The following is a 21,094-nucleotide window of genomic DNA, read 5'->3' on the forward strand; positions in this document are numbered from 1 at the left end:
AATATTTTTTTTAATCTTTGTCACTGTGAAAAGAGCTGTTGATCTCGTGGTGGGATGAGTTTGATAAAAAATTAGCTTTTACTTAGAAAGATCCGAAAATAGATAAGAAATTTTTGTGGGTGAAATCTTTCTCCTATTATGTGGGGAACGTCCAATGATGTCTATATATAGTAGCAAGTTGGAGCTTTTGGACTGGATTTACTCACATATATTGTGTTCTTAACTTCTCATGCATCTCTTCCTCTGGAATGGACTCTCTTGTTGTTAATCTGCTAACATATCTGAAAACGATAGTAGCGAGCGTGAAGTTGAGAAGAATGTTCTGCTGGAAGCTGAGAAGATTTATCTTATATCTAGCTCTTAACCGGATCATTTACTGTGGTTGATATTGTGTTAGCTAGTGATCTCTGATCTAGATGACTTTATAAGTCGAAAAACGGATTGAATCAAGATGTGTTTCGATTAACTAAGATACCCATAATAATACTTATGTAATCATTAAAGAAGTTGTGCCGTGTCGTGCGTAGTCTACAGAGCTGATTCTCTCAATTATTGGATAAAATGATTCATGGATTTGTAATTTGAAGGATTCTTCATTGAAAATAATCCATGATTTTCTGTATCAGGACAGAATTAACTAGTATTAGATGAAACATGAATTTTTCATTTGATCCTTTGTAAGATGTGAACTCCAAACCTGGTCGGCCAACGAACTTCTTCCAAAAAAAATAAAAGCTTGTGCTACGGTAGTCCAACGGGATTCAAGTTATTTTATCGATGCCTTTTTTCAAGCCATCTTGAAGAGCATTTATTTACCAAACCGGCAATCAGTTGTAGCTGGTTATATGCATGGTTGGTACGGTAAAAACTTTGAACTTCAAATATATTTTGGAATAAAAAATAATGACCGATGGTAGGGGCGAAAATAGATTAGATAATATCTACCCGAATCTATTTTTGGAATATATCCGAACATAAACAGAAATTTGAGTATTTGATTATTATCTGTATCTTTATCTATATCCATCAAAAAAAATGAATATAGATATGGAGAGACAACTATTTGATTCGTATCCGAATATCTGATTCATTTGTAACCCTATTTACTTTTATATAACACTCATGAACTTTTAAGTAAAATAAATGACCATATTAATATGCTATTAACTTGATTTATTATCCACTTAATAATATCTCTGATTCTGCAGTCATAAAGTTGAGTTATCTAATTTATATATGTATTTATATCATACTCTCGGTTTTCAATTTATATCCGTATCCATTTAAAATAAATACATATATAAATTTTTGCAGCCGAGTAACATCCATATCCGTATCTGTATTCGTCAAATAAAATAAATATAAATATGGATATATCCGATCCGTATGCAATTCGATTACAATCCTAACCAGTAGCTAGCAAATATTTTGAAGTTCGGCAGCCCCATCTCCGCCCTCAACCCTGATGCCCTGCCGATGAGCTTGTCACCGGTAAGATGAGATAAATGCTAGGACTCGAACTCCTCAAATAGGCAGGTGAGGAAGTCGAAGGTGGTGGCATCAAAGCGGTCCAGGACATGGCAGTGATGCAATGCCACCAAACAGAGACATAGTCGAGGTAAGAGGGAGAGGCTTAGCAGAGGAGAACGTGGTTGTCGCGAGCTAGAATGCAGCCGAGGGCGTCCATGGCGGCGAAGTGAAAAGAGTCAACGGGGGAGTTGAAGCAGGCGGCGGTCCCGCAGTAGGCATTGTGGTCTGTGGGCAAGGGAAGTGAGGGAGTGGGGGGGGCATGGCGGAGAAGATGGAGAGGGTGGCAACGATGTTAAGGTCAAGGAAGTCAAGGTTGGAGCAGGTGCCAGACAGGATGATGTCACAGAGGTCAGGTGTGAGGCAAGTAGAGCACAGGAGGTCAAAGATGAGCTTCTTGCAGACAGCAATGGCAAGGAGGTGACGATCTCCTCGCACATAATCTTAGTCACGGTGGATAGGTTATGCCCGGTGGCCAACTGCTAGAGGGCCAGCAGCCCGCTCCCCATCCTTTAGTGTCGATCATCCTTCCCCCCTCCTCATCCTCCTCCTCCTCCACCACCATCCCAACCTCGACTTCCAGCTCTCTCTCTCCCTACCATGTTGATCCCTCCTCTGCCCCCCCCCCCCCCCCCCCCCCCCATCCTCCTCCTCCTCCACCACCATCCCAACCTCGACTTCCAGCTCTCTCTCTCTCCCTACCATGTTGATCCCTCCTCTGCCCCGCTCCCTATCCCCCCCCCCCCCCACTATGCGACACTCTTAGCTTCGTATGCCTTCACCCACCCATCCTCATAGTCGATGACCAGAAGGCAACCCCCAACAACAGCACTTGCCCGGCCTATATTACATTTAACTTTCAAATCCATCACACATATAATAAAAAAAAATAAAAATTTATTTTTTTTATTCATTAAATAAAATCAATACTGGTTCAGAGCATCTGAATCCAAACATAAATATCAAACCCATAATCCTTATTATTCAAAAAATCACTAACTATAAATTCATAATCAACTGAAGAACTAAAGTTTTGCTTATTTATATAAATCGCCAAGCTCGCTAACGCAAACTCTAAGCCTAGACCATCCTTCATTCCTATTGATCCTATTTATCTGGAGAGAGAGAAAAAACATAGAGGTATTGAGCGACGCAACTCAATAAGTAAACCTTTCACTATCTTACCGAATCAAGCATAAGTTTTTACATGTCAATGCATCATTTAAAGAAAATAACAAATATTACAAAATAAAGCATTTCATAATATAATATATTAAAATAATTCATAAAGCCAATCATGCATACATAAATCATTCATAAAACATGGTTTCTGGTGTATAGCATAACTAAAATCATAAATCATTTATCATTGATCAAATTACTGCTCTCATACTAAATGCTAAGTTCATTATTATACTCATGATGGCGCTGTAATCGACAAACACCAACTACAATTATCTGTTGGTAGGGTTATATGCTAAGTACTATTACCCGCTGGCAGGATCATATGCCAAGTACTATTATCTACTAGCATGATCGTATGTCAACTACTATTATCCGCTAGCAAGGTCGTATGTCAACTACTATAATCCGCTGGCAGGGTCGTATAAAACTAAATGTCAATTTACCCCATTTTCAGGGGCCATACATAGCTATCTGAAAGCCTTTTTGCAATAATCATTAAAATAATTTTTTTAAGTCATATTTTTTGAACCATATTTTTTTTTGAATCATATACGAATAAAATACTAAATAATTTTATAAAGTTCATAGCCTATATATAAATATTTAATAGTAGAATAATTATGAAATTATTCTTTTACGCGTGCCATCCCGATCCATGACATAGACTCGTAGTAGTAGCGACACATAGAAGGGCCACCACCACCTCTTCATCATGTACATCTACCACCCCACCACCATGATGTTGTACCGTGCCATCCGGCACCGCATCCCTACTAGCACCCACCAATGCACCGCCGGAAGGACGGATCACAACCAATTCAGAACAAAAATAATAAAATATTTTTAAAAAAATAATAAAAAAATAGGAGGCTGATAACCTGTAGGTGTAATTTGTTAACAATGAAATACCTTAACTTTACTCTAACTTATTGAACGGTTAAGTTATCTCCTCATATTTTATAAAATAATATAAAGGAGTACCATAGCAAATTGCGAGAGAGAGAGAGAGAGAGAGAGAGAGAGAGAGAGAGATACCCAGTCATTTAACTTGCCATCCTGGTTTACAATTTAATAAATAACCTATTGGGATTAGGTTGAGTATCTCTACCTGGAGTCAATTTGTTGTCGGTAGTCCAACTGCAAGCGAACCACCATGATAATTAAATGTGATTTTGCGGACTAAATGTTTTGGCACCGATCCGTATCGGACGTGACATGCTGTACTAAGACAGAACCTTGGTTTGGTACGTGCATGTATTTAACTCATGGGAATGTTGACTCCAATATGCACCATGAGTCGATGTGAGGGATGAACTGGACAGTACCAGTGAGACGTTGGTAGAGGATCCAGTTCTCGAATCTAATGTATAATTAAATCTCTTTTAGTGGCATTCCTAATCTTTTATTCTCCCATCTTAATTGTTGAGAGCCATTGAAGAGAAGATGGAGGGGCTTGAGATCCTACGTGTACATTTCTTCTCCTAGCTTACATGTCGGAAACACCCTCTTAAATCATGTGTAAATCTTTGATTTTACAATGAAGTGCTTCTTTAATGCACCATTAATGCCGTTTGCTACTATGGCAAAACTAGTAGCAATGGCAATGAAAACAAGGATGCATGAGAATTACCACTCATGATGCTTGTCTGAATCATTATCTGATATGGCTATGGAAAACTAAAGAAAAGGTTCTTTTTTGAGAAAAAGATGACAAAGTCACCATCGTTTCATTGATAAAATAAATTGATACAGAGGAAAAGGGAAGAATCAATTGCATATCAAGAATTTTATCATCTTAAATTTATAAATAATCTATAAAGATGAGATCTTTGGGACTGTCAAATTTCCTCACATTGAAAAACTAATAGTTAACCTATTGTATTAAAACAATCATCTCCTACTTATCAGCCTGCTTAGTATCCACAAGCCTTTAGACCCGTAGGGCTGAATTTAATGCTTCTGTTCATCATAGTTTCCAAAGACGAAGGCTTTCTTCATTCATTGGGAGGTCTTCCCAACTGCTAGCTTGAGGGTATTACTTCCAATTAGTCTCTGATAAATTGGATGATAGGTAGACTATGCAATTTAGACGGAGAAGTCCGGTCAATTATGACACGATTGGAATCAAATGATTTGTTTTAGCCAACAGAGTGAAGGAAATGTTTGCAAGACCTTGGAGTCCAGAAAATCAAAGGTGAGATGGCTTTCTATATGAATTCGAAAGCCGAAACAGTAGCCTCATTTAAAAGGGATATGCTATAAAATCCATACATACATCGCGCGCGCAATTTCATCTAGTGACTCTTCTCCTAATCAAATTATATCTCTTTATTATTTCACATTGGTAATCTCCTGTTAAGGTAATTAATTTTGCACTGCAGGCAGTAAGTACTACATAAATTTGCATTGGTTCTAACTTCTAAGGAATTTGTTTCCATTAATTTGATATAAATTCATAATTTGAATCATATTATATGTAGCAGCAGGTTCTTGTTCTTTTTTAGTTTGAGAAGAAAAGCAAGTTTTTGAATTTAAATTCAGATATCTTCACAGTATATGACAATTCTTTATATTGTAGCATCTTGAGATTGGAACCCTATAAGAAAGTAATCATGTCAGGGACAAGAATCACAGAAATATGTTAAATCCATATGAAATACAACCTAATAAACCCCCTATCATGCGAGCCTTCAACACCCAATATAGTGTTTGGAGCGTTTAATCCTTTATTGAGTGTTAGTTCTCTTCTGCCTAATGCAATATTCTTTTCTTCCCTGAAGAAAGATGGTGCAGTTCTCATTGTTTCATGTCATAGGGGAAATGACCAATGCAATACTCTTTTATGTCTGTATCTACAGGAAGCAATCTCTTCCATAAAGTCATTAAAGTAGCAAGAAGAGCATAGAAGATGTTTCCATATTCATAGCAATTGACCCTTGGTGGGATACTCATGGAGATCTAAAAATCCAGGCTTAAATATGCAAGGTAAGATTGAACTTTAAAGGCCATATATAGAAATTCTGACAGAAGTGGTATTCGTTGCAAGCATGCAACTGAAGGGGATGATATGCTCCTTTCAGCGTAACATAACCCACAGTAAGATGGACCCATGCAACCACATTCATCAAATTGTGTTTGATTAACTGTCAGTAGACACTAACAACAACTGCAACACATCTTATCCCACGCTAAAAGGAAAGTTATATATGTGAAGAATACATATATATGACAAGCATACAAGCAACTAGGTTTTTTTGAGATAAGGTGAAGTGATAGAATGCAACCATGATAGAGGACATAACTAGAAAAGAATTAAAGTTATCATAGACAGGTTAATGATTGTGCTAAGCATTGATAATTCCTTTTATGTGTGTTAGAATGTTTAGCATCTAATATTCAAGATACTTCCCGGATTTCTCTACATTATGAAATTTTGCGAAAAACCTTTTCTCGGATGGAGAATGTAGGAGAACACAGCACCTCTATTCAGTGCATATGCTAGGTGGACATTCCAGGTTTGAACTCAGAAGGTGGCATCCGCACTATTTATTTGCAAAAAAACAAAACAGCGACTGTTTCGTCATAAATACCAAGATGCACTGATCTCGTCTGTAGTACGTACCACCTGAAGGAGTTATCATGAATATGAATGATAAAAAGATATAAGAGAATGTAATGACCACCGAGGTTATGCTCTGGAGAAAGTATTATATATCAAGATACAACTAAAAGACCTCTATCATCCAAACCACTTTTGAACCGTTAATCCCAGCCTTTTTTAAGGAAACTAGAGAACAATTCAGTAGGTACCTAATTAGATATTCATCAGATAAGATAACTTACGACACAATAACCATATATATGCTTGTGCACCTTGACAAATGATTGACTTACTCCTTTTAAAACCTCTCAGTACATTCTTCCTATTTCTTCTATGTATCTCTCATCTTTCTTTTCTTCTTTTCCTTATATATCTGCTGTGTTTTAATGTTGAACTTTTACTTTAACAAGAGGATTTGCTTCTGTTATATCTCTGACTTTAAACCAATCATATAAATCTCCATAAATAAATCAAATATTTTATTTAAAATCAGAAATCATCTTTTTTTTATTACCTAGCGTCACAAAGGGTATAATTATGCCTAGAACAATCAAAGAGAAGATCATACATGAAGGTTTATCTGGTGTTGTCAACACCAGCGGCTGGTCAATATCATAGACTTCGCTCAATTCTATATCTATCAGAGATTACAAATGTTCACAGGACTAAGAAAGACCTGTATTCTTTTGAAAGGAGTAGGCCACACGTATTCCCTTACACAACTTACCATGATATAGCAAAGCACTACGACAGAAATTGCCTATTGCAATGTTTAAGAAAATGCCACGAGAAGTCTGAAATAATGTCGCAATCGACTTTAAGCGACGCATCTCCAACTCTTAGCAGAAATGTTACTTAACCAGCGTCGCTTACTGCTGAACACAGCAACAAATTAAAAAATAATCTTCTGATGATTGGTGCAGACATCACAGCAATAAATGTGCACTAGTCTTATTTTGGTGTAGGGAACACCACTATTTTCTACTAGAGGATAAAGCCCTTAAATTGATCAGGATCAAGTTTCCCTTGAAACCATAAAGGGAGACATGAAGATATATCTTCAGAAAATAACCAAGTTGTCAAAACATGTCTGCATAGACTATGAAAAATATGATTGGTACCGGTGTCCCATGACTACATTTTCCAACATACCATGATTCTTTACTTGAGCTATTTCATTTCACCCAACTAAATCATTTTTATTGGATCAAAATAGTACTTGCTACAAATTCATCCTTGAGTTCATAGTCCATGTAGAATTTCATAGCACCCTTGTGGATTCCAGGAAGTTAAACAAACTTTAATATTATTTCATGGATTTGATAATCTAATTTATGCAGTGACCCTTCTTTTCATCTGATTGACTTGACTGAAAGGCTTCCTTGTCTAGTAATCAACTCTGAACTCGCTATACGAATATAAGAAAATTGTAAGACAACTCTAGGAGAAAATTAACCAACACACACAAAAAATAGGCAATTCCATCATGCGTTGATTCATATTATCTCGTATGGCAAAGATCAGAGTAAGTTCAATCATCATCTCCTCCATTGATCTTACCAGTTGTTACACGACTCATTAGTCTTCGTGTATTTCTCAAATGCTTGTAATCTTCTCATATGAATCCTAGAACAACATAAATGACATTTGGACCCACTTTAGTTTCAACCAAGAGAGTAGTCTAACCTGATGCAACCTATCAAGTCAATGGATTGGATGTGTAGTCTAAATCTTACACTTGAAATACATGCTTCATTTTTAGTGGAAAAGGGAGGCAAAGAATGCCACCCTGACTTTATTAAAGAGAAACAGGTTTACAAGAAGAGGAACCTGAAATCCATGTTGTGTTGTCTCTAGGGCCAACTTGGACCTAACCCAATGTTGTAGCCCTAACAATAAAAAAGTACCTAAGGAACACTGTCTTGATTTTATTTGATAAAACACATTAGTCTATAGAAATTTTCACTTGAACCGACAAGAAGAAACTGTCTAAGATTCCTTTAAAAATAACATTAAACACTTCACCCGTTGGAGCATGATAATTACTAGTCTTATGAAGTGATTAAAGCCATTCTCAAGGAAATGATTTGGTGTGTACTTCAGTTGGATGATGGGAGTAAGAATTGGAGCTTCTACGCACAGGGCCATTGGTGCATCAATAGGGAAATAATAAGTTCCCAAAGAATTACTGTGAGATGACTTTTATTTTCTGAAAATCATTGTGAATGTTTAAGGATGTAAAAAAATGACAATAAGTGTTTATATGAACTAGAAGACATTTAGAGGCATGGTAACAACAAGTAGGAGAATGACTATTAGGTAATTGAGAACATGATATTAAATAAAATTTATTCTATAAAATCGGTTTCAGGGTGTTGTGCCAGAGTTCATGTGTAGTGTCTATTTGGATCATTAATGAAAGAAAAAGGAGCAACACAAATTCTTTGCGGGTGGGTAATCATGGCATGCAACTAATTTCATGAGCCAAGACAGTTTAAAGCATATTATTAATTACTTGGTCTCTCAAATAGTATGCTTGATTTTCAAACTTCAATCTAGCTTTCTTTAGAGCATCATTTATTGGCCCACAAGTTTACATTATGAAATATTTTAGGTCCCTAGGATACTGATCATGATAACTACATCATCCAGGCAATCAAATCTCTTTAGCACTATAACTGTTATATCAATAAGTCTCCTCTCTAAAACATAGCACACATACTTCATAACATAGAAAATCTGGTCCAAAAGTATACACACACCTGCATATTTATATATAAGATGAACGAGGAGACATCATCAAGCTTCATAAATTAGTCTCTAAATCAAGTTGTCACGTTAAAATAGAAGAATATTCCTAAGTTAATCCATCATAAGTTGTCTAAGTTACGCATATATGATTTTGTTAATTTAAAATTGCCTGGAAGGGATCCTAAATTGACGGGAAGAATTCCAAATTTAAGAACAAATACAAAAAGATCTCACGAGTCATATAACTACTTTCATACACACACACAAACACACGCACGCATGGGTAAAGAGGCAATTCAATGCATATGAGGGGGAAGAAGAAAGAAGCATCCTAATATCCAGAAGACCAATAACAGTAGGGAATCAAAGAATGTGATTTCTCTAGAGAGAGAAATCTTCACCACCAAGCATACCAACATACCGTCCAACCACAAAGAATGGTCGTCGGCTAGATTGATTATGAAATTTAAGGTGCTATGATGTCCCATGAGATTGTACCTTCAGTCCACTAATCCTTCAGCATTAAAATATAAGCCACTTTGCTAGGAATGAATAGTGCACCTTTTTGTCTTACACCGTGAAATCCATGGATCGGCCAAAATGAATGTTAGTTTTATAATATATTTAAGTGATTTTGTGGCTTAAAATGAACTTGATATAGTTTATCATGGTAAATTTGGTAGATAGAATTGCTGACCAAAGGGTCGAACATCAAAATTCGACTTGTTAGTGGGTGAATTTTTGCTCGCATCTCTCCGAAGGGTCAGTCTTTTTTTTTCTCTCCACAGGAAGCAACGGAAACCCACGAATGAGTAAAAATCGTAACAACTATTTCATGACTCAGACATATGAAGAAGAGCATTAGATTCAAAGAAAAGTAAGAAAAAGAAAAGAGCGAAAGAAGGGACGAGATGGTTACCGGAAATGAAGCACCTACTCTCAGTTCCCATATGAGGACGCTTACGAGAAGAGAACCAATACTTTGGGGGCCGACATATGATCTTAGAAAAAGCCATCATCACCACTTCACTTTTAATACCATAAAAAGGAAAAAAGAAAAGTTGCAAAGAGTGAATTGGCACATCATGGACAGATGCAAAACAAAGAGATCTCAAGTACACAGTCTCTTGGAAATGAACTCTCAGTTCGACGTACAGTACCCACATTCTTTTCCTTTACTACCATACTAATATTAGGAACACTAAATATGGCTCATACTGCTCACCGACTCCCAGTTCCTGTCACAACAAGAGTATAAAGCCACAGCAACATCCGGCAGCAACATAATAGCAAAAGACTAAATATATAATATATCTAGAGAGAGAGAAAGAAGCAGCTGAAGGAAAGTTGTCCAGAGAGGTTCAATCAGCACACAGGAAAAGAACAACATAAACTAATAGCATCCTAAAAGAGAAGCTCACACCATATAAATTATGCTTCGGTCTCACCTACCGAATCAAAGAGAGAAGGATCTAATGCATGCATAGATGAAAGAGAGAGAGAGATTGAGAGTTCCCATCTCAGGTGTTGGCGAAGGCGGTGGTGGTTCTTGGAAGGAGCATGATCATCATCCAATGACAAGGGATTATGTATTCAGGAAGCGGGCGGAGGAGGCGGGGGCTGGTGCTGCTGCTCCTGGGCGGGCTTCTTGCGCTTCTTCTTCTCGTAGCTGATGCCGCGAGCCTTGGCCTGGAGCTCGCGGACCTCGCGGAGGTAGAGGCGGACGGCGCGGGCGCCGAAGGGGTTGGACTCGGGCCGGCCGCCGTTCTCCTCGTAGGCGGCACGGAGGCGGCCGATAAGGGCGTCGAGGCTGCCCCAGGCCTGGCGGAGCGGGCAGGAACAAGGCGCCGGCGGGTTGGGGTGGCCGAAGAAGGGGCACATCTGAGTGTGGACTTTAGTCTTGCCAAACTGGTCGAGATAGCGGAGGAACTCGAGCACGTGGGCGCCGCTGCACCGCGAGAGCGTCAGCGGCGGGCGGTGGTTCTTGAGGTACTGCCCGAAGGTGTTCCAGTCTCGCCGCTTCTGGGACTCGTACCGGCTCGGCGATGGCGAGGAGGAGGTAGCGCCGGTGGCGGCCGATGAGGAGGAGGCATGGGGGCTCGCGTTGGCACCGCCGCTGTGGTCGGAGTGGGGGCTCTCCGGGGTTGGTACCAAGTCCATGGCGTCCAGACAAACAACTATATCCTCCTTCTTCTTGGTTTCCTTGCTCTCAATTGCTAGCTCCACTATTTTGAAGCAGTTAATGTAGAAATAATTCTAGTTACATGCGGTGATTGGGGAAAACGCTGAGGATGATGATTATGATGATGATCATGATCTTTTTGGGATTTGGTGCTGATATTTATTAGAGTGCTCTTGTATACAAGGTTAGAGAGACTGTGCGTCTGTGTGTGTGTGTGTGAGAGAGAGAGAGATAGAGAGAGAGAGAGAGAGAGAGAGAGATTAGATTCAGTTGATGAGATATAGTATTTTTACCTTTCCACTGCTGCTACTGCTGCCGCGGATGATGATCTTTTGTCAGATGAGGAAGGTGAGGAAGGATTTGGAGCACTTGGCAAGCTGCGATCATAAGATTTTTTTTTTTTTTTAAGAGAGAAAAAGAAAAGGCATCAGCGATCGGAATTAGATGAGAAGAATGCGGAGCTCACTATGTTGCTTTCTTTAGAAGAGATGCTCCCAGTTGTAGATGACTGTTGCCGCGATGTATGAGGGAAACCGGGACTGGACGATTACATGTTTCTTTTTTCAGAGGAGGCTGGTGGATGGATTGCTTGGCCTAGAAAGGGTGAATGTTACTGAAATTTCTAGGTTATAATATGAGAGAGAGAGAGAGAGAGAGAGAGAGAGGAGAGAGCACAGTTAGGGCTTTTGTGTAATTGGAGAGAAGCTGACAATGGAGGTTGAAAGATGATGTGACAGGAGAAAAGTTGCTTGGGTGGGGGTGGTGAAATATCGGTGGAATTAAATAACCATTACATATAATTGGATGCAGCTGCCTGTATAAAATGACAATAATGCCTCTAGTTGATTTAGCTGAATTAACTTATGTTATTTTAAATAATAATTTTTTGATATTTGTGTATTTATAATCAGTTATTCATTTTTACTATGTGAACTTAAAAATTTTATACTTTGCATAGTTATCTACAATCAATAACGTATCCAACTGTTTGAACAAAACCCAAACCCAAGGTTTGGATTGAGCAAAGGGGCACCTTCAAATACTTATATGCGCATAAAGAAATCTTTGTATAGATGGTATTACCATCACTGTGTCTCTCCATTGTGGCGTCACATCGAAGCAACATTTTTCTTGGTGAAGCCAGCATATTGGGAGCAGGAAGGCTGAGCTCATATGGACCATGCAAACAATAGTTTCGATGCTGACAATGGGCACTATGCTCAACTTTGGAAAACAATATAATTCCATAAATTACCATTTGTTCTCGAACTTTCGAGGAGCCCTAATTATTTCTTGATAATCCTCTCCATCATAAGATACCATTTTTTTGCATCCAGTATCTCGGTCTTAGAAAAAAGTTAGTTAAAGTATCTCTATGAGAATCCGTACGGGCATATATTTAGTCTTACATCAGCTATGCACTGGATAGATATTAACTACTTATATAGAACCAAAGAACCTAAATAACATCTTCCGAGTAGCTTTTTTGGATAAAGTCTTGAGTTGTAACAAAAAATAGTATCAAAATAGGCCGCCGGCCTAGAACCTATGTAGAATAGGAGACATAGTAGTACGGGCTTTTAACCTGACGAGAATACTAGGCTCAAATAGGAGTATTTGAGGACCCGTGTAGACGTATGTTTAATCCCACATCAACTATGCACTAAGTAAATCTTGAGTATTTATATAGAACCAAAAAATTCAAATAATATCTTCCAACTAACCTTTTTAAAGCAAGGTTTCAGATTATGATAATCCCAATTTTGCAACTCAATGCATTTGCCAATCCCTATTGGGAAAGCTTCTTTTTCCAAAAATGAATTATTGATAAATTTATATTCATTCTAAGATTATCATAAAGAAAAGGAGCTAAAATTTATTTAAATTTTTGAATTCTTTTTTCAATTTTATATATTGCAAACTTGACTGCCTCTCTAACTTCGGAATCAAAAATCATATAAATGCTCCTCATAGTAGGTAACTAAAATATGGATTTAAGTCACCATCCTTACTCCTCCAAGGTAAAACTCGATTCCTTTCAAATAGAAATTTAGAATATATTCCTTTTTTGGCATGGCTTGTGCATCACCTGTACTAGTCTCCAAGCTAACCAGCTTAAGCTAATTGGCATTTCCCTCCTCTGGAGTGGTCTAGATTTCTAACCTTGCTAATGCCTCATTTTATTTTTTCCAAAAAGATCGGTATTATTTTTCATGCAGTGAGCTTTAGACAAGATCCCTTTCTTCTAACCCATATTATATCATTGTTGTTATGTTAATCAGTGTAGTTTTAGGATCCGTCAAAATACTACCTTTAAAACTAAGCACCTGAAAAGTAGTTGGTATTAGTGCTAAAGATCTACAATACAAAGGCACGAGCCTTATCATGTTCTGTTGGGAATGTTTGATCTCCCAAGTGTTTCAGTCTTCTGCTATTGATGTAAGAGAAACCTTTTAAGATTCTAATATACTGTTTATTTTAGGAATACAATGCATAATTAAGTTTTTATCTTTGCCTTTTGCTGCACAACTAAAATTTTCTCGATCTTTACTCCCTGGAATTTGTTTATTTCATTTAAGAAAAATCTGGTCCTCTCCATTATACTATATTTTCTCCAAAAGGTTTATGTCATGAATGGTTAAACCACAATGAAGCTATCATTCAAAGAGTAATAGTTATTATTGCCGTTATATCTTCGTCAAAGGAATTAAGTGATCTAACTTAGATCCACCTATGGATCTGGTGATTTCCTTCTTTTTTAATTGGTCCGAAGACGCGCAAATATTTTCAGTTAGTCTTTATTATATTGTAACTACAGCGAACTCGTACCACTCAATTCATAGAAATGGGTCATGGATTTAATTTGGCATAAATGAAGATAAACAAGAACCCGCGCCCCATCACATCAATTGGCTGCTACTATGGACCCTACTTTTGCCATTTGTTTCCATGCAGAGCCAAATCTTACCCAATATAAAAGATCTCCAATAGTTCAATCTCAACTCTAGTGACATAATATCTACAATCGTTTCTTTGTTCATTATATAATATTTACGAAGTTATGCTTCATTCGATGCAGCAATAACCAATCCAACAGGAGGAATCTTGCTGGTGTTGCAATTTGAACAACGGATGATGCAAGAATGCCTGAGTGAACTATCAAATGCTTTTGTCGTGGACGGTTTGAGCAAAGAAGGTGGGACAAAGAATTCTCCTGGTGAAACGGTACGTGAAAAATGGGATCTAAGGTAATTTTGAACTCCCCTCTAAATGCTTTTTTTCAAGGAGGTTTTTTTCTCTCTCTCTTAATTTTCAAGGTTTTTTAAGATCACAAAATAACCTTATATTAATAAGAAGAAAAAAAAACATATGAGAGGTATTTATATATCTGGATTTAGATTTATACAGATGCAACACGTAGAGAGAAGTGAATAAAGAAATGCTTCTCGGATTCTACTGAATCATCACTGAAGAGGCATCCTCCCAGGTGTTTCCCCAACTTTTCTGAGAGAACATCCCTGGTGTTTGATCTGTCTTTCAGAAGGGCCAACCAGAGAAATCTTCTGATTTTTGAAGGAACTTTCAACTTCCAAAGAGCTGCAGCAGTGGGCCATTTAACACCCCTTGAGTTGATAAATTGACAGCATGAATTGGTGGAGAAAAGACCTTGAGAATTAGCCTTCCAAATTAGAGAACCAGGGTTAGGGCTGAGATGAACTTTGGCGAGCAAAGGGAGCAGAATGTCCAACTCAGCCTGAGCCTCAGAAGAGATGATGGAAGGACACCAAATGTTCCACTGTTAGGATCTGGAGGTGTAGAAGGCAGCAAACCTTTCCAGATTTCATGCGACAAAACTTGAAGAGATTAGGAAATATATTGATTTCTGTATCTACCACCAATAACGAAAATTGTAAATATTCCATTGTTTGGAAAATTTAAACATAAAAAGAAGCCTCGTTTCTCATATTGATACTGTAAACGAGTTTTTTAAAGAAATTAAAGCACTAATATAACATTCTTTTTCAGAATGCACTAACATATCATTTAAAATCCTTATCAACTTCCCATGTAAGAAGGTATGGGACATCTGATAGCTTGGCTGCATTAACAAGCGTTCAAAAAGTACGAGCAGTGCGCCTTTATTTAGGATTCAAATGATCGAAGGACAAGCTTTTAAAATTTTGAACAAAAAGGGAGGAACATATTGTCAACGCTTCTCGCATAATAAAAGGTAGGCAGCGGGCAACCGAAGGCAAACCAGCACTTGTTGAACGCCTTTTCCTTGAGGAAAGCAAGCTCAGTACACCTACTCATGCCCTCATGCCTCGAAGTTTTCGAATGTGGAGATTATGATAACAAAGAGCTCATAAAGACGGAATTTTCTCCGGCAATTCCAGAATGCTGGACATGGAGTACCATCGATAGCGTGGGAGAGGAGCATGGAAACACTCGACTTAGGTAGATGTTTAGTTTAAAAAAAACAAGGTGGAAATCTATATACAACATGGTGGACTCTTAAAATATAAGTTTAGAAAGAAATCTTTGTCCAAGTATTATGATTAACAAATCTTGTTAAGTACCAAAGCACGTGTCTCGTACGTCATGGTATGAATGGGAATGCTATTCTAGGTATTGTACGTGCGTATAAAACAAAAGAAAGGACGGACCCCCGCCGCCCATCTGTTCCATGTCCCCTACGTATAACATCTCATCCACCCATCAGCAATTCCATCATTTTTGGAGAAATTATATCCTACACGGTGTGCACCAGGTGGCTGTGTACACCGCCAATCAAAGTCGCTCATTTCTATAGGCCTTCTTCATCGAGCGCTCATCTCGGTGCATTGCTGCAAGAATGAGCAGCTATGATTAGCGGCGTATACGGCCACATGGTGCATACTGTGCAGGATATAATTTATGAATTTTTGGGAGAAAGTTAGGTCCGGTGCTCACCAAACTACTTAAGCTCCAATGCAATATGATCCCTTGGATCCGTATCGAGATTAATGCAAAACATAATCTTTGATGTGATGCTCGTATGCATCATACGAGGGACATGCTTTACACAGCTTTTGATGTGAATCTGAAGGTCTTTATTGTATCAAACCATCAAATGGTCTGATAGGTGGCTGATCCAGTTTATCATGGTAGACTTGGCATATAACCTCTTGCAAACAAGAGGAAAGGGTCCAAGTCCATATTTGTTGGAGAATTTGATGGTCCAATATAACAACTTAGAACTTCATCCAAAAATATTAGAAGGAAAATATTATTGAAATTTCTTAGACCCAGTATAAATAGCCGATATGAGACTAAACACACGCCTGCACAAGTCCTCACATATTTAAGCTCTGGCTTCCTTATTAGACTAAAGGTCCAAATTCTTTCGAATCTAAACACATGCACCATGATTAGTCCGTGATCAGTTCCAATTAACCCATGCTATATATCCTCTAGTCTAGATAAGCTATAGACCAGATCCACTCTGATACGATCTGTCACAGCTCAGAGTCTCACCCTAAAAGACTAATTGGAATACATTATTTGAACTTCTTAGCTCTATCTAAGCATCCAAGATCTTTCTATTACATAGTCGATATGGAACTAATTAAATATACATCCGTACAAATCTTCATAACAAAGGCTCTAAATGACGCATCAAGAGCTAGTTGAAAGCCTTTTTTTTTTTTTTTTTTCTCTGCCAAGAATTATTCAGCACTCTAATGAGAATGGAAGCCCCTTTATATATACAATACACAAATATACTTTACGTGCAACTTCGCATGTGATCCAAGAGCCATACTGTACGCATTGGACCATCCAATGGCTTGATGCTCATGAATTTTTGACCATCTATTATTATATGCAAGTAAAACACAGATAAATATCATCTTATCAATAATATCAAAAAAAAAGACGCTAGTTTTGTGTACGACTCCTACGTCGAAAAGCATGAAGAATCTTGTTTCTGCACCAGCTGCAGGACAAACAGCATCAGTGGGCGTTTGCTGCACCACCAAAATAAACACTAAAAATATAAAACCATTGAGGGTGTGCGTTGTAGTTTGTAACACCACCTTTGCAATGGTGATTGTCGCGTCATGTCGTTGCTTTTGCACTCTCTTTAGTCTTTACGACCAAGATTTCACGGCATTGGTGCATGTGGACTGTAATTGGACACAGGCATCATCGATGTTTAGGATTTGGTCACATGGCAAACATGGATATCAGTGGATAGTTGCCTGCCTTTCGCTGAGGCCTCCATGTGAATGCCAAAGGCTGGCCAGTGGGACTAGCGTTTCAAGTTTTCCAAGTGTTCTTGCTCTGGGCCTAGTCAGTCTAGCAGAGAAGGACCAGGTTCTCCAAATTTACTTGTCCTGGTATGCCTCAGAGTTGATCTTTGCCCACGTGGACACACTGACTAACAAAAGTTTGCCATACGGTCGTCGCCATAAAGATATTTAAATCCCCTCCAACAGCCAATAGTTACAGTTCGGCCCATGATCGCGCATAATAGGCGGGCTGTTATCAGGCAGATCCGTACGGACGTATGTTTAGTCCCACATTGATTATTCACCGTATAGTTCTTAGATAGTTGTACAGGACTAAGCAACCTAAATAATAACTTCCGGCTAGTCATTTTAAGTGAGTTCCTGAGTTGTTACAAATAGTATCAAAGCGAACTCAACTTATAGCTTATGTAGACCAAGAGACACTGCAGCATGGGTTAATGGAGGCTAACTACGGACCCATCGTGATGTTTGTGATTAGATTTAAATGGATTTGAACCCTTAACCTGATGAAGATGGCAGGGCTTGAACGAGAGAGTATGTAAGGACCCGTACATACGTGCATGTATTTAGCTCACATCAGTTATTCAGAAGATCTTTGGTACTTATACAGGAATAAGAAACTCAGATAATTTTTTTTAGCTAGCCATTTTGGATGAGGTCCTGGGTCATTACAGTGGCAATGCACATCCATCTTACTCGATAATATATAAATGCTGACCCTCGCTTGTATATATAGGCAACACCTAGGAGGCCTCTAGATATTCTCTTTGATACTCCCTAGACTTTTCTCCTTGCAGCCCCTCTCTCTCTCTCTCTCTCTCTCTCTCTCTCTCTCATCTCCACTATTTTTTTTTTAGCATCCTACCTTAGGCATCGGAGAATTCCGACAGATAAACTCTGGCAAACCAACTTTTTTTTTTCTTTGTTTCAGAACGGATGGTCAGAGCAAGACCATCTTCTCCATTCGAGCACAGCCACAGTCATCTCGGCATCCTATCTTTCCTATTCGAACTGACCTCGCCAACCTCGCCAGCATTTGCCGACCTCATTAGCGATATTCTCCTAGTGCCTCGTGGTCGGGCCAGATTTTGGCAGCAACCGTCCCTAAGTTAGATTCTCCTTTTAGGCCACCTATAAATCCAAGCAGAGTCCAAGGAGACTTTCCCATTTCCAATGCTCAAGGGATTCGTTCACCTTGGTCTTCTTCTGTTTCAAATCCAGAGCTTCTTGCTCGATTGGTTCGAAAGGCCTGCTTGTTTGGAGTTTGACATTCAGAGTTTTGATGCTAGAAAGTTTGTGTAGCCTTATAGATTACTCTTTTCATATTTTTATTAATTATTTATGATTTTTCATTTATAATTGTCCAATTTATTATAACGGTTGGTTGTAAGTAGTGATGATGGCTCAAAGCTAGACCATTCGCTTGTGATGTCTGTTGTTCTATGATTCAATATTTTAGAGTAATCGCTTGTGATGTTGTTGTGTTTGTGGGCTGGGACTGGCCATGGTCCAATGGACCAAAACAACCAAGTTAGCTTGCTTAAAGTCGGCAATGGAAGGATAAGCCTAAATTTAGATACGAACTTTTCCTACTATTTCAATGATTAATGGGTCATAGGAGATCCTGGGATAATGCTTTTGAAGAGGGCAGCCTATGAGATGGGAAGCCTATGACCTGTACTCCATTGAAATTAGAATCCCTAGATGTTGCTTCCTTTCAATTTTTAAGAGGGAAAAGCTTCACATGAAACCTAGTTTCAACTTTTTGAGCATGGGAAGCTCCAGTTCTACCCAATTCCGGGTTTTGGGGAACTTTTCTGTGGTTCCAGTCTCAGAGACCACTCTTCACTTTTTTACAGGCTGAACTGTTAATTTAAGTAGTTGTGAACATTCTCCTTTGAGAACTTCAGATAATCATAAAATATTTTGTGTGTCCAGCAGGACTTCTGTGCGACAACACGACTGATTTGATAGCAAGAAGATTTTGTTTATATTGTTCTGTACTTTCTTTATGCCATAAGATTGTTGAATTATTTTGATCAATTATGCGACATGGTTTTTGTTCTAATTGTGATTATGCTCTATGAATGAACAACGATATTGATCTTGCACGAAGATGCTCTATTAATTAATATTTATTAATAGTTCAAACTGAGAATCCTCTGGAAAAAAAAAGGTTTAATATTGTTTCTAGTGATAAATATTGTTCACTCTTGCTTATTTAATTCCATGAATAGTCTTAGCCAAAGGTTGAGATTAAAATCGGGAGAGAATAAATAATGTGTGGTTGCCTGATAATCATTTTGCATTGTCAAGATTATGCCTAAAGATGCATTTTTGTTGTGATGTTAGGGACACATTTTCTTTTAGGGATTTTGTGGGGTTTTTTTTTTCTCCTAGTGAAGAATTAATGCGATCGGTAACAATTAAGTTATTTAGTATTGTAATCAGAATTCGAATTGGTTTCCTCCTTCATAATTTTCATAAAAAATGTGGGGTAGACCTACTCCTTAATTATTGCGAAAAGATAAAATAAAAATAAAATTGGCTTACTCATATTGATGCATTATTTATTGTTAGTGAACCACGCATTTGTTGATTGCAGCATGCATGGAACCGAAATAGTCCTACTTAAAATTGAAATCTTGAATGCATTCAACTATTCTAAATGGATGAGTGAATTAGAGGCTTACCTAGTATATATCAATTTGACCTTGCTTTAGAGTTTCTCAAGCCGTCCCTCGGATTTAAACCTCTTGATAAACCTCTTGCAAGTTAATTATTAAGAGGGTTATTTTCAGAAACTTATAGATCAATTCTCGAAAATTTGATATGATGTGGTCTTGTAAGAGAACACATCCTTTTTGATGTTTTTAGTCAATAATAAGCTTTAATATTTGGGATCACATCTTGATGATGAGTATATTATTGCTTCATGATTGGCTTACTCCCAACCCTATATATTGAGCATTCCTTTTTTTTTTTCCAGCGTAAGGTCTCACCTTGCGGGTCACTTAATGAATATTAGAGAGTAATTGGGTTAATGTTATATTTTTTGGTCCAATTTTCTTTGTGGAGACCAAAGAACCAACTTAGCTTAAGTCAGCAATAGAACCAACTTTGTGATGGACGCCTCGGCCCTCTTATTTACGTGCGCTTCTTCTTCTAGAGAGCACTCTCGTACGTGCCTTCCCTTAAAGGAGAGTGGACAACCAAGGGTGGACTGACAGGTGTCAGACAAGTTCAACAGTTCCCCAAAGCGCATCTTTATCCTATTTCAGCCTAAGAATAGTAAAAAATTGGGTATGAAGCCATTTCCCTAAATTTCTTGCTATTTGGATGATTAATAAGTCAAAGGAAATTTGGGAATAATGGTTTTGAACCCTAAAACCTCACATTTGACTTGAGAACTTGTCTCTCTTAGACCTTACACTCTCATGAACGAAAGGCTATGCTGAAGTCCTAATAAAAAACACAAAGTTAACACACCACCATGAAGAGAAGACACTTGTATCTTAAGGAGAATGTTCGATATTTCAACCAATTGTTAGTCTT

The 21,094-nt window shown here is 38.0% G+C and overlaps 1 protein-coding gene across 1 annotated transcript; it reads right to left on the minus strand.

The window, feature by feature from the left end:
• Nucleotides 1-10,156: 10,156 nt before the first annotated feature.
• LOC103716067 (protein G1-like4) lies at nucleotides 10,157-11,894 on the minus strand. The gene is made up of 3 exons (XM_039116592.1): nucleotides 11,713-11,894; nucleotides 11,540-11,623; nucleotides 10,157-11,289 (listed from the first exon to the last, which is right to left on the minus strand). Exon 3 carries the CDS (start codon nucleotides 11,222-11,224, stop codon nucleotides 10,658-10,660), a length of 567 nt encoding a protein of 188 aa, XP_038972520.1. The 5' UTR covers nucleotides 11,225-11,289; nucleotides 11,540-11,623; nucleotides 11,713-11,894; the 3' UTR covers nucleotides 10,157-10,657.
• Nucleotides 11,895-21,094: the final 9,200 nt, after the last annotated feature.

The sequence above is a fragment of the Phoenix dactylifera genome, chromosome 2 (assembly GCF_009389715.1).
Source record: "Phoenix dactylifera cultivar Barhee BC4 chromosome 2, palm_55x_up_171113_PBpolish2nd_filt_p, whole genome shotgun sequence".
NCBI lineage: Eukaryota > Viridiplantae > Streptophyta > Magnoliopsida > Arecales > Arecaceae > Phoenix > Phoenix dactylifera.